The sequence below is a fragment of the Oncorhynchus mykiss genome, chromosome 1, assembly GCF_057628025.1.
Source record: "Oncorhynchus mykiss isolate SJ-2025 chromosome 1, ASM5762802v1, whole genome shotgun sequence".
In the NCBI taxonomy this organism is placed as follows: domain Eukaryota; kingdom Metazoa; phylum Chordata; class Actinopteri; order Salmoniformes; family Salmonidae; genus Oncorhynchus; species Oncorhynchus mykiss.
In genome coordinates this window covers 48,702,020-48,716,347 of record NC_143022.1, presented here as the reverse complement: position 1 = coordinate 48,716,347, position 14,328 = coordinate 48,702,020, and the positions used below count along the sequence as shown (strand labels likewise).

At 43.0% G+C, this 14,328-nt stretch overlaps 1 protein-coding gene across 1 annotated transcript; it reads left to right on the top strand.

The window, feature by feature from the left end:
- The first annotated feature begins 2,720 nt into the window (after nucleotides 1-2,720).
- LOC149985536 (uncharacterized) lies at nucleotides 2,721-4,954 on the top strand. Its single transcript, XM_090183288.1, has one exon. It carries the CDS (start codon nucleotides 2,721-2,723, stop codon nucleotides 4,260-4,262), a length of 1,542 nt encoding a protein of 513 aa, XP_090039414.1. The 3' UTR covers nucleotides 4,263-4,954.
- The last annotated feature ends 9,374 nt before the right edge of the window (nucleotides 4,955-14,328 follow it).

Sequence of the window (14,328 nt, the reverse complement as noted above, 5' to 3'; positions counted from 1 at the left end):
GCTCTGGAAGCGCCGGACTGAGTAGCTCTCGTAGCGCCGAACAGGCGGGAGACTCCGGCAGCGCTGGAGAGGAGGAAGGCTCTGGTAGCGCCGGAGAGGCGGGAGACTCCGGCAGCGCTGGAGGCGCTGGAGAGGAGGAAGGCTCTGGAAGCGCCGGACTGAGTAGCTCTCGTAGCGCCGAACAGGCGGGAGACTCCGGCAGCGCTGGAGAGGAGGAAGGCTCTGGTAGCGCCGGAGAGGCGGGAGACTCCGGCAGCGCTGGAGAGGAGAGAGCCCCTGCAAGGATGGGCCGGAGAGACAGCCTGGTACGGGGAGCTGCCACCGGAGGGCTGGTGCGTGGAGGTGGTGACGGATAGACCGGGCCGTGCAGGCGCACTGGAGCTCTTGAGCACCGAGCCTGCCCAACCTTACCCGGTTGAATGGTCCCGGTCGCCCTGCCAGTGCGGCGAGGTGGAATAGCCCGCACTGGGCTATGCAGGCGAACCGGGGACACCGTGCGCAAGGCTGGTGCCATGTAAGCCGGCCCAAGGAGACGCACTGGAGACCAGATGCGTAGAGCCGGCTTCATGGCACATGGCTCGATGCCCACTCTAGCCCGGCCGATACGCGGAGCTGGAATGTACCGCACCGGGCTGTGCACCCGCACTGGGGACACCGTGCGCTCCACAGCATAACACGGTGCCTGCCCGGTCTCTCTAGCCCCCCGGTAACCACAGGAAGTTGGCTCAGGTCTCCTACCTGGCGTAGCCATACTCCCTGTTAGCCCCCCCCCAAGAAATTTTTGGGGCTGACTCCCGGGCTTCCTTGCCAACCGTGTTCCCTCATATCGCCGGCTCCTCTCTCCGGCTGCCTCTGCTCTCCTCGCTGCCTCCACCTGTTCCCATGGAAGGCGATCCTTTCCCGCCAGGATCTCCTCCCATGTGTAGCAACCCTTGCCGTCCAACACATCATCCCAAGTCCATTCCTCCTTGTGCCGCTGTTGCCCGTTACCACGCCGCTTGGTCCTGTTGTGGTGGGTGATTCTGTAAGGGCGTTCGTCTGTAGGAGGAGGAGAAGCGGACCAAAGCGCAGCGTGGTGGTTATTCATATTTTAATAAATCACTACACATGAACAAACTAACGAAAACAAGAAATGTGAGAACGCAAAACAGTCCTATCCTGTGACGACAAACACAGTGACAAGAACAATCACCCACAAACACACAGTGAAACCCAGGCTACCTAAGTATGATTCTCAATCAGAGACAACTAATGACACCTGCCTCTGATTGAGAACCATACTAGGCCGAAAACAGAGAAATGCCCCAAAACATAGAAAAACAAACATAGACTGCCCACCCAGCTCACGCCCTGACCATACTAAATAAATACAAAACAACAGAAATAGAGGTCAGAACGTGACACAACCAAATATCAACATTTAAAGGATATATTTACTGCTTGGATAGTTCAATCTAAGACACTGGCTTAATTCCATTCTTTAACTTTCATTTTTGGTTGAGTTGGAGACCTGAAGCCAACATATCATTTATTAACTTGTTTTGTCAACAAATTAACAGGCTATTTATTGTATTTCTAAAGTGAAATTGAAATGTGTTTGGTCGACAACATCAATTTAGGCTTCAGGCATGTCACTTCCCCCATTGGCTGACGGTGCTAATACCAAATGGGACCAACATATTGTGGGATTAGCGTTGACACAAAACGAATGCACGACAAGAAAACACACACAACTACTACTATTATAGTATAGAAGTTAAAATACATGTAGCTATGTTCCTAACCCTAACCTTACATAATCAAAAACATTGACACCACAGTGATTCTCATTCTAAGAGGATACTATAATAAATAGATTATTGCGATTTTCAGATTTATTTGAGTACTGGGAATTTATTTGTCGTGCATATATGCTGATAAATTGAATATGAAACTAAAATCGTGAATGTTTTTCAAAGGTGTCTGTGTGGCGTCAGATGCGAACGTTCCACACAGATGTTCAATGAGCGATCGAGTTCTACTAAACTCACTAGGCCTACTCTCATTTTAATTAATTCAAAACCACTACTGTAAAGAAAATAAAAGCCAATAAACTGAATAATTACTGTCAAAGTATTGTTTTTATTCAATTGTTGAATTAGGCCTATTGTATTTAATTGGACATTTCATGCCTATTCAAGTGGTTTTAACAAACTTTTATGGACGGCTGCTATGTCATAATGTACATGATGTCATAATGAAGCTTTCTTTTGTTAAAATAAGACATTCCATAGACAGGTCATTGATGCTCTTCCATATCTGAGGTAGGACCTATAATTTAATGAAATAATCTCAAATACACTACTTTTATCTCATGACAACTTTATTTAATCAATAACTAAGAAAAACGTATGTTTTGTGATTTGTGACAAAAATATTTCTTTAAACTAGGTATTGTGGACTTGTTTCTGTTTTCAAGAATATATTGTTGAAACTGTATAGTCAAATCCTACGTGTGCAAATTATCTGGAAGTCCAAATTGAAGGTAGGCCTTAGTCTGTGAATCTTTCATTTTTAAGAATTTGTGAACATTTTGGCAGGAATTGGAATGTCCTTTGAAAGTGGAAAAACACTAGCTTATAATAACAACTTTGATCAAATTCTATTGTAATATATGTAATTTATTCTATATTCTTATTCTCAAACATATTGTTTGCTCTTCCACTGTGACTCTCACAGCCATGAAAGACAGAGGGAAGTCCAGGACTAGGACACAAGAGACCAGTCAGAACAGTTCTGAGAACAGCCTGACAGACATCCTCAGTGTCCGGTGTGCCAGTGATATTGTCCTACAGCCAATGCCGCCAGGGAGAAAGAATAGCCGATCCCACTTCCACAACATGGATGTGACTAAAGAGAGGGCTGACATGAGAAGGCTTCCAATGGCCACTTCACCCATCAGCCTCCCAATGCTCACTGTGACCTCTCTCAATGCCCAAAGGAACAACAACACCCTCAAGGTGCCTCGCATGCCTCGTCTACAGCTGGAGGGACAGATGGGTAGCAAGCGTCTGGGTCCGGTTAAATCCAAAACCGGAGGGAGCACATTTACCTCCAGCCACAAGAAGGAGCCAGAGGTTAAATCGAGCAGACCACAGACATCAGGAAGCATCCCTAGGACGCCCAATTTATGCTCCACTGCAGCCAAGCTAGTGGCTCCTTTATCTGGGACTCCATGCAGCCAGTCTAAGGTCAGGATCCAGGCCAATCCTCTCAAGAGGTCTAACATCCAGGAACAAAGGCCCTGCTCTCCTCCTGCTCAGGCCAGACGGTCTCTGTCCGACGGCAGCCTCTTGCAGCCGCCATGTTCTCCTGTGGATGTCCTCCAGCCGGAGGTCCAGGCCAGCAGAAGCCTGGCTCGACCCAAGACCGGGATAGCTAGGATAACAAGAAATACTGATGGCAGCACTCTGAGGTTCCCTAACCAGACTTTAGAGCTTATAAACTCCATGGGTAGGATGGAGAGCACCAATTCTTTCCCTGTGTTGCCAACAATTGCAGTCTCAGCCTCACCTGCCCAGATGGCCATCCCATTGCCTACCCCAATGGTCAGCTATGTACCTAACCTTCTGGTGCCTACTCCATCTGCTTCTCCGGTTCCTTCCAGCCGAGTGCCTGCCCCACCTGCCTCCCCAGTGCCAGCCCGGCCTGCCAACGCCAGATCACGGAGTGTGTCGAAGAGGATCCAGCTCTTACAGATCCGGTCTGCTATGCTGGACCAGCAGCTACCAGAACAAGTGGGTGACAAACAAATCATATTACCCTCTGAGCCCCTGTCATTCAGTAGCACTGAGAGGTTGTTCCTCTGTGGTCCACCTTTAGTCTGCCACCCAGCTAACGTAGGCGGAGATGATGGCTGTCACCCCCTGCCCAGACCTACGCCCAGCCACACAGGTCGCACCGACCACTCCCCCTTATTGACCAGTAGGAGAGCTGTGCAGGCGGGTGAGAAGTGCCCCTTTGAAATCCCCTTGACCCCCTTGGTCCCACTAGCAGAACAGCCTCCTATCAAGCGGGGGCACATGCCCGCCTCCCGTGCCAAGGCCAAGCGTGAATGGGAGAATAGCCAACGAGGGCGCAGGAAGAGAGTGAAGCCCATTCACTGGGACGTTAACTTTAAGTCTGGGCCTTTCTTCCCAGTGTGTGTCTCTCCATCACTGCCCTCGATCTTGGAGGTGGATGAAGAGTCTCTTTCTGAAGAGATGGAACAAAGACAGTTGTAAGGGGTCGCACACACACACACACACACACACACACAAACATATCTTTATTTTTTTTAACCTTTATTTAAATTGTGTAGTTAGTTAAGAACAAATTCTTATTTACAATGACGACCTACCCCGGCCAAACCCTAACCCGGACGACACTGGGCCAATTGTGAGCCACCCTATGGGACCAGTGCCTTATACCGCTGCGCCAATCAGGAGCCCTATTGAGACCTCATGGCCTCCCATGGCCAGAGAGGATCAGCCAGCATCATCCCAGCGTCTGCCCTGCCTGCCATCCTAGTACCTCCATTGCCCTATCAACCCCGAACCACAAAGGGCAGGTGACAGAAATGAACCAGCGCCCACCGATCCAGGCTGTTGTGCATGAGCAGCAGCAGCTACTGTCGGAAATACTGTTGGAACAGACTTTTCCTATGAGACCCAACAGGAGCCACAAGCTGTCAAAGTACTTTCATCCCTGGGGTGTGGAGCTTCTCGAACAGTGTTCTCTTCCTGAAGATGGACTGCTTCAACCCCTTAGGAGTATCCAGAGTATCTAGTACGCTGGTGTGATGATATAATATGTCCCTCAGTATCAACTAGAGATTAATATTAATCCACTTGTTATTCTAGTTAGGCAAATGTTAATTTATCATCACCATGTTCCAAAGAATTCTGTTTCTATAAAGTTTTATTGCAGTTGAAAATTATCTGTGGGGTGTTGTTCGTTTCTTGTGAGCTATGAAGTATATCCTTTTAGTAGAATGTTTATTTCTTCATTGGATTGGTTGATTTGTTGACCAAAGAGAAGAGGTAAGTGCTGACCGGACTAATAGAAGTGAAGTTCCGATTCAAATTTGTACTATTCCGAAGGAGGTACATCTGACTCACACCTTAGTGTCATAATTCTTCACGTTTTCAATGTATAGCAACACTGACAAATTCTGGAACTATAAGGTGGAACTATTTGTACTACAGCATTGGAAATGAGGATCTATCCAAACACAGTGTTTATGAAATGCGAGAATGCTGAACAACATTTTCTGACCAATAGGCTTGTTTGTCGTAATATTTGGCCAAAGGTTTCTTCGCTTGAGTCAAGAGGCCCTGTCTCAACTTGCACATGTAAGGGAAGCAGACAGCTGCAGATTTAATATAACTGCTGGGTTACACAGTAACCAGGTCTCTCTTGCCAAAAGAACCCACTTATGCAAGAAAGACCTGGATAGTGCCACATAACACAATGCTTATATAATTCTTCCATTTATACAAATAAAAATGACCCCTTTATCTGGAATATATGTAGTGTTGCCTTACATTTGTGAAATGTGAATGACATTTCACAGCCTTCAAACTGTGCTTAGTTTAAAATACCGTTGGTTGGACTGCGAGGCAGTGACTGTATCGTTTTTCTTTTGATCTGAAGCCTGACACTGTACGACACTTTGTGTCTCATCCTACATCATTTGAATAAAGCTTCCTCAGCATGATTTTATTCTAACATTATCCATGTTGTTTTTGCAACCATCACAAACAAATGTTGATCCCCATGTAACGACAGGTGATATTCCACAAGGGGGCACTAAAGGTCTGTAACGAAAGGAGGTTGAACAATTTGCACCTTGAACACCATCTAAACTTACACACAGCCTCAACTATTTAAATGACAGAAAATGTCATATCTGCTCTCACACAGTACATTGGGTTTTTCACAGTCCATCATAATAAATACTTTTTGGCAACTTATGTATTGTTGTCTAAGGTTAATTCCGAAACGCATTCTCTCCACCAAAGCCCAAAGCTTACTTGCATTATAAAGATATCCATCAAGTTTAAGAGGTGTCACCACATTTTTGTAGAGATGTATATGGGGGGCAGTGCAAAGACTCATATTGCAGTGTAAGATCAGTCATGCATCGTACCCAGTTTCTCTCTAGAAACATGATGAGAAGCTATGACTTAGCAGAGCAGTATGGCTGTATCAATTGTTCTAGAACTGGTTCAAGAAAGAAGGTTAGGTTAGTTAGGCTACATGTGATCGTGCGTCACCATAACTGAAACATGGCCTTCTTTCTTTCACGGTTTCACGTCATGGTGCAAGTATTTGCATAAACTGGGAAACATTTGCATACATTTCAATTTCTCTGGCAGGCAGTGAAGGGGTTAATCAGCTGTGTGCTCTCAGTATACGCTCACTAGCAGAACAACAGCTAACACAGGGAGCTGAAATCCTGGGGTCCACCTTATGTTCCCTCAGTTCTACCCCATTTTGAACAGATGCTTTCATCCATGACCAGGCCATGTTTTGGCAGTTTTGCTGCACTAGGCAAGACAATTGCAGACATACTCCAATCCGGCAAAAATAGGCCTATAGTGTACAGTGTCGGCCTATAATGTAATTTTATAACTAGGCCTAACATAAGATAGCCTACCATTTCTAAAACAACAAACAATGCAGTTGCGTTGGATTTATTAACCTAGTCCTGATTCCTGACAAAAGCTTATAGGGACTTGTCCTTTAAGATATGAACATCAGTTATCCATCAGCTACCCAAGTTTATTAGAAGTTTTCTTGAGGCTTTTTGCAAAGAGATAAATGCTGATGTAACGGCCTACGTCTTCACAGCAGTACAAAGCTGAAATCACTTATTATCAGTACATTTTATTCCACCTTGTGAAACCAGGGGTCTAGTGGAGTGTACATGTGAAAAGGGTTAAAAAAGGCCTGTTATGAGAGAGAAAGAGAGATGGTGAGAGTAGCTGAGTGCCTATAGTAAGAGATGGCTGTTAATATCACTAGGCTGATTGGTCTGTGTACAGGTAGTGAACCTGATTGCTGAGAGGTTAGGTTGCTAGTTAGAATCTTAATCTGCCATAAACTACTTTTCTGTCAGCAAGTCTACAGACCATTTAAGTAGCTGCACTGAACACCTCACTGATACTGACTGTGTATCTACAAACCCAAATTGTCTAAGGAAATGTAGGTGACTGTCACAGTTTTCTTCCTCCTCTTCTGAGAAGGAGTAGGAAGGATCGGACCAATACGCAGCGTGGTAAGTGTTCGTCATATTTTTAATCAAAACTGAACACTACACAAACTGAAAACGAAATGATGATATGATATATATGATATATATATTTTTTTCATCCATTCATTTCCCTGTAATCTGCTGAGATTGTGATAGTTTTCAGGCTTTGAAGGGAGTTTTCACTGGATTTACTAGAAATGTGAAATTGACCTGGCAAGCCTGTCTCTGCCTGAGCATGATCACAACAAAAGTAGCTGTGCAGCACGTTTTTTAAGGAAGAGGAGGATGGTTGCAGACGTTCGCATTCATGCAAGAAGGTAAGCTATTAACTAAACTGTTAACCAATATGTTAACTAAAATGGTATGTGGTGTATTGGCAAGCAATGCATGTTCCCATTGTCTTTATTTGTAATTAATGTTAGCTCATGTCTCATGTCTATGTCTTTCGGTGGAATCCAACATGCATTGACAATGTCCGAAAGCCGCATTGTATCAGATATACTTCATCATGAGATTGAAATTGGTAGGCTCATCCAAACAATTCATTAATGTACAATTGTTACTTTGCATGTTTTTACCTTTACCTATACTTATTTACTGCTTGCTAATGATTAGCGTGCTAACTAGCGGTCAGCGTGCTAGCTAACGGTTAGCGTGCTAGTTTAGCTTAATTGGTCAAAATGTCTTTGATTCAGAATATATGATTGTGGTTAACCCAATGTTACATGCATTGAACAATAATATTGCCAATGTAACTTGAATTGGTTTACAAGCTAGCTAGAAAAGCCAGTTCCTTTACATCTGTTTTGTCAAGTCATAAGCATGCATGTGTGCTGAAATATTTAAATAAATCCCCTCATTTAATTATTTTATTGAAGTTTTGGCAGTTTTTTTTAGCACCCTTTCTTACCCAAAGAGAAATAAGTTGCTAGTTACTTTGGCTTTGCACTCAAAAGAGTGAAACACCACAACAGGAATTATGATTGTGGAAAGTGTAAAATTAGGTAGGACTGCCAATTCACATGCCTTCCTTTAGCCATATCACTCATACTGTTTCTTGTTTAGTTCATCCATAAAAGCAGATGCGCTTTAGTTGCATCCAGGAACTTGTATAATGTGCTTATGTTATGCTTATACTTGCTTTTTTACCTTGAAAGTCGTCTTAAAAAAGGAAATTGTAATATATGTTTGTAGGACCTCTATCAGTCAATGATAACAGTTATTGGTGTCCCCCAACTCATCCCCTTTGTTGTGTGCCGAGCAATCTTGTCATTCTTTTAAGTGTCAACCATTCTTTTAGAAACTTGTCTTCCTTTACTCAGGCACTGCAGAGTCTAAGAAGACGCATGGAAACTCTATAAGAAACATAATTCAACGTGTAGGCCAGATTTGAAAAGGAAATAATAAATCCTGAAGCTCAGGTTTGTCAGTTGTTTAGAATGAGGATACTGGGGATTGTTGAATCATATTCCATTGCCTAAGTGGCACATGACTAATTTAATATTATTGTATCCTTAGATGTCAGACACCGAGGCTGCCAGTACCGTATACATAAGTTAGTGTCATTCAACACCAGCACATACTGTAAGTTCTTGTGAATCTGCTTTGTAAATCAAAGACAGGCAAGTCTGCACTTTCATCCCAAATGATTTGTATTATAACAAAATGTAAAGTAGAGGAGCACAGATCCATAACTAATCAAAATGTCCAAATACTTTGTGTTATCTCTCTAGTTATCTAAGATGCTTTTTTCTGCAATACAGTTGGATACAAGACTGATGACTCAATAACTAGTATTGACAACAGTGAAGATGTTATGTCCCAGGGCCATCAGGTTCATCAGAGGAAGGCAATTTCTCTGAAAAAAATCTGACCGGTATGCCTATACCTTACATACACATGGACCTATTCTTATCTGATATGTCAGTGCATTTTCACTCTGTAGTCAAATAAAATGTTATTGGTCACATGCACATGGTTAGCAGATGTTTATACGAGTGTAGCGAAATGCTTGTGTTTCTATTTCTGATTTTGCAGTAATATCTTACAAGTAATCTAACAATTTCACAACAACTACCTTATCTCTTCAACTGATCGCTGCTCACACCTGCCCGCCAGCCCAGCATCACTACTCTGGATGGTTCTGACTTAGCATATGTGGACAACTACAAATACCTAGCTGTCTGGTTAGACTGTAAACTCTCCTTCCAGACTCACATTAAGCATCTCCAATCCAAAATGAAATCTAGAATCAGCTTCCTATTTCGCAGCAAAGCATCCATCACTCATGCTGCCAAACGTACTCATGCTGCCAAATGATCCTTGACTTCGGCGATGTCATTTACAAAATAGCCTCCAACACTCTACTCAGCAAATTGGATGCAGTCTATCACAGTGCCATCTGTTTTGTCACCAAAGCCCCATATACTACCCACCATTGCGACCTGTATGCTCTCGAAGGCTGGCCCTCGCTTCATATTCGTCGCCAAACCCACTGGCTCCAGGTCATCTATAAGTCTTTGCTAGATAAAGCCCCGCCTTATTTCAGCTCACTGGTCACCATAGCAGCACCCACCCGTAGCACGCACTCCAGCAGGTATATTTCACTGGTCACCCCCTTAGCCAATTCCTCCTTCGGCCACCTTTCCTTCCAGTTCTCTGCTGCCAATGACTGGAACGAACTGCAAAAATCACTGAAGCTGGGGACTCATATCTCCCTCACTAGCTTTAAGCACCAGCTGTCCGAGCAGCTCATAGATCACTGCACCTGTACATAGCCCTCCTGTAATCAGCCCATCCAACTACCTCATCCCCATACTGTTATCTATTTTATTTATTTTGCTCCTTTGCACCCCAGTATCTCTACTTGTACACTCATCTTCTGCACATCTATCACTCCAGTGTTTAATTGCTATATTGTAATTATTTCGCCACTATGGCCTATTTATTGCCGTACCTCCGTTATCCTACCTCATTTGCACACATTATATAGACGTTTTCTATTGTATTATTGACTGCATGTTTGTTTATTCCATGTGTAACTCTGTGTTGTTGTTTGTGTTGCACTGCTTTGCTTTATCTTGGCCAGGTCGCAGTTGTAATTGAGAACATTTTCACTCTGTAGTGTCAACTTATGGCCGTACTGTGCTGGTCCAGATCAATCCTGTCTTTATCAGTTAGTGTATTTCCAACCATGCCAGCACAGAACGGTTCGGTTTGGACACAAGTCAGCCTACCTGGTTAAATAAAGGTGAAATAAAAAAATAAAAAATACACACAAGTGTAAAGGAATGAATAAGAATATGTACATGTAAGTATATGGATGAGGGAGATACAGTAGATGGTATAGAGTACAGTATATACATATGCGATGAGTAATGTAGGGTATGTAAACAGTTTAGTAAGTGTACCTATGATAAAAAATTATGGACCTCTACATGCTTTGTAAGTAGGAAAACCTGCAAAATCGGCAGTGTATCAAATACTTGTTCTCCCCACTGTAGGTCTCATGTCTGAGCCGTTGAATTGCGACTCTACTTTGTCTCTATACTGATGCTTAGCTTGTTTGATTGCCTTGCGGAGGGAGTAGCTACACTGTTTGTATTCGGTCATGTTTCCGGTTGCCTTGCCATGATTAAAAGCAGTGGTTCGCGTTTTCAGTTTTGTGCGAATGTTGCCATCAATCCACGGTTTCTGGTTGGGAAAGGTTTTAATAGTCACCGTGGGCAACTTGCACTTGCTAATAAACTCGCTCACCGAATCAGCGTATACATCAATGTTGTTGTCTAAGGCTATCCGGTACATATCCCAGTCCACGTGATCGAAGCAATCTTGAAGTGTGGAATCAGATTGGTCGGACCAGCATTGAACAGACCTGAGCACGGGCGTTTCCTGTTTTAGTTTCTGTCTATAGGCTGGGAGCAACAAAATCGAGTCGTGGTCAGATTTGCGACTCGTTAATCATAAGACATACACCCCCGCCCTTCTTCTTTCCAGAGAGATGTTTGTTTCTGTCAGCGCGATGCGTGAAGAAACCGGGTGGCAGTACCGAGTCTGATAACGTATCCCGAGTGAGCCATGTTTCCGTGAAACAGAGAATGTTACAATCTGATGTCTCTCTGGAATGCAACCCTTGCTTGAATTTCGTCTACCTTGTGGTCAAGAGACTGGACATTGTCGAGTAGTATACTCGAGAGCGGTGAGCGATGTGCCCATCTACGGAGCCTGACCAAAAGACCGCTCCGCCTTCCCCTTCTGGGGCGCCATTGTTTTTGGTCGCCTTCAGGAATCCGATCCATTGTCCTGGGTGGTGGTCCAAACAGAGGATCCACTTTGGGAAAGCCATATTCCTGGTCGTAATGTTGGTATGTTGACGTTGCTCTTATATCCAATAGTTCTTCCCGGCTGTATGTAATAAGACTTACGATTTCCTGGGGAACAGTGTTAGAAATAATACATAAAAAAATAAAATTCTGCATAGTTTCCTAAGAACGCGAATCGAGGCGACCATCTCTGTCAGTTAGTGTATTTCCAACCATGCCAGCACAGAACGGTTCGGTTTGGACACAAGTCAAGACGTTAGATCTGGAACTAGTGTGTCAGGATAGATGATAACACAGAAGGATTACCACGCTTTACATTGTTTCTCTTGAGGGAGGGAACTTGATTTAATAGGGATTGCTTTTATTAGAAGGTTTACATTGCAAACATATTGTTGGGCTTAGATTCCATACAGATTGAGTCTGCTTTGATGTCAGCATTGCACATTCTCCTCTCACATCCTTATCTATGTAGTTATTTAGTTGGGATTATTAGTTTAATTTCAACACAGTCTCTGCAGATACAGCTGTAACCTTGTAGAGTTAATACAGAGAGATGTTCAAGTACTGTATTGTAGTCAACCTTTATTTAATGTAGTCATTCATAATGCCATCTCTATACAAAGGTGACAAAGGAACAAAAAGGTATTGGTCGACAATAGAGGTGGATGCAGTTGAAGATTCCTTGATGAACTTTATCCGAATGGGGAAAAATGCCTGGAAAACAAGACTGTGAGAAATGCATTGCTGCTTCTCCCCAAGCGCTTTTAAACAGGGACTGGAGAGCAGTACAGTTCTATAGACACAACAGAATAGTTGCAGATCAGAGAAAATAAGTGTATGAGATGCTTCTGGCTATCTCTTAGGCAGATGACAAATGTCGTCTATCTCACTGTTCAGGGGAAGTTTTTCCTGGTGGATGGTTCACGAGGTGAGATCTTGCATGGAGCCCCAGATCGAGGGTGATTGACCGTCATCTTGAACTTCTTCCATTTTCTTTTAATTGCGCCAACAGTTGTTGCCTTATCACCAAGCTGATTTCATATTGTCCTGTAGCCTATCCCAGCCTTGTGCAGGTCTACAATTTAATCCCTGATGTCCTTACACAGCTCTCTAGTCTTGGCCATTGTGGAGAGGTTGGAGTCTGTTTGATTGAGTGTGTGGATAGGTGTCTTTTATACAGGTAACGAGTTCAAACAGGTGCAGTTAATACAGGTAATGAGTGGAGAACAGGAGGGCTTCTTAAAGAAAAACTAACAGGTCTGTGAGAGCCGGAATTCTTACTGGATATATTGAATCCATTACTAAAATGGTTGTTCCAGTTTAAATACTTTAATGAAGAACTACACTACAGCCGTTGAGTTGCCTTCCGTGTTGCTTCATTCTGGCATTCTACATGGATATTTTCAGTCATAAAATAGAAATAATGTGTCAAATATAGAGATTTTAAAATGGTTAATTATTTTACGCTTCCATTAGGTACAACTTAGGCAGTTGGATAGCTTTTATAGATTTCATAGGAGACATTCTCTCGATGGCTGATGGCAATGCATTGAGTGGCTGCTGCCAACATACAGACTCAATCTCTAGCCACTTTAATAATGAATTATTCGATGTAATAAATGTATCACTAGTCATTTAAACTGTGCCACTTTATATAATGTTTACATACCCTACATTTCTGTCATTTAAATAGTTGAGGCTGTGTGTTAGTTTAGATGGTGTTCAAGGTACAAAGTGTTCAACCTCCTTTCTTACAGAACTTTAGTGCCCCCCTGTGGAATATCACGTGTCGTTACATGGGGATCAACATTTGTTTTTGAGGGTTGAAAAAAACAAACATGGATAATGTTAGAATAAAATCATGCTGAGGAAGTTTTATTCAAAAGACGAAGGATGAGACACGACGTGTCGTACAGTGTCAGGCTTCAGATCAAAAGAAAAACAATACAGTCTCTTCCTCGCAGTCCAACCAACGGTATTTTAAACGAAGCACAGTTGGAAGGCTAAGCAAATGTCATTCATATTTCACAAATGTAAGGCAACACTACATCTATTCCAGATAAAGGGGTGGTTTTTATTCGTATAAAAGGAATAATTTATATAAGTGTTTCTTATGTGGCACTATCCAGGTCTTTCTTGCAAAAGTGGGTTATTTTGGCAAGAGAGACCTGGTTACCGCAGAACCCAGCAGTTATATTTCATCTGCAGCTGTCTGCTTCCCTTACATGTGCAAGTTGAGACAGGGCCTCTTCGCGTCAGATGTACCTCCTTCGGAATAATACAAATTTGAATCGGAACTTCACTTATATTATTATTCCGATCAGCACTTACACTGACTCTTTGGTCATCAAATCCAATGAAGAAATAAACATTCTACTAAAAGGGCATACTTCATAGCTCACAAGAAACCAACAACACACACCACAGATCATTTTCAACTGCAATAAAACTTTATAGAAACAGAATTCTTTGGAACATGGTGATGATAAATTAACATTTGCCTAACTAGAATAACAAGTGGATTAATATTAATCTCTATTTCATACTGAGGGACATATTCTATCATCACATCAGCGTACTAGATACTCTGGATACTCCTAAGGGGTTGAAGCAGTCCATCTTCAGGAAGAGGCTCACAATTGGCCCAGTGTCGTCCGGTTTAGGGTTTGGCCGGGGTAGGTCGTCATTGTAAATAAGAATTTGTTCTTAACTAACTTCACAATTTAAATA

Excerpts from the sequence above, each read along its gene's own strand:
- LOC149985536 (XM_090183288.1), top strand. The coding sequence starts at position 2,721 with ATGAAAGACAGAGGGAAGTCCAGGACTAGGACACAAGAGACCAGTCAG.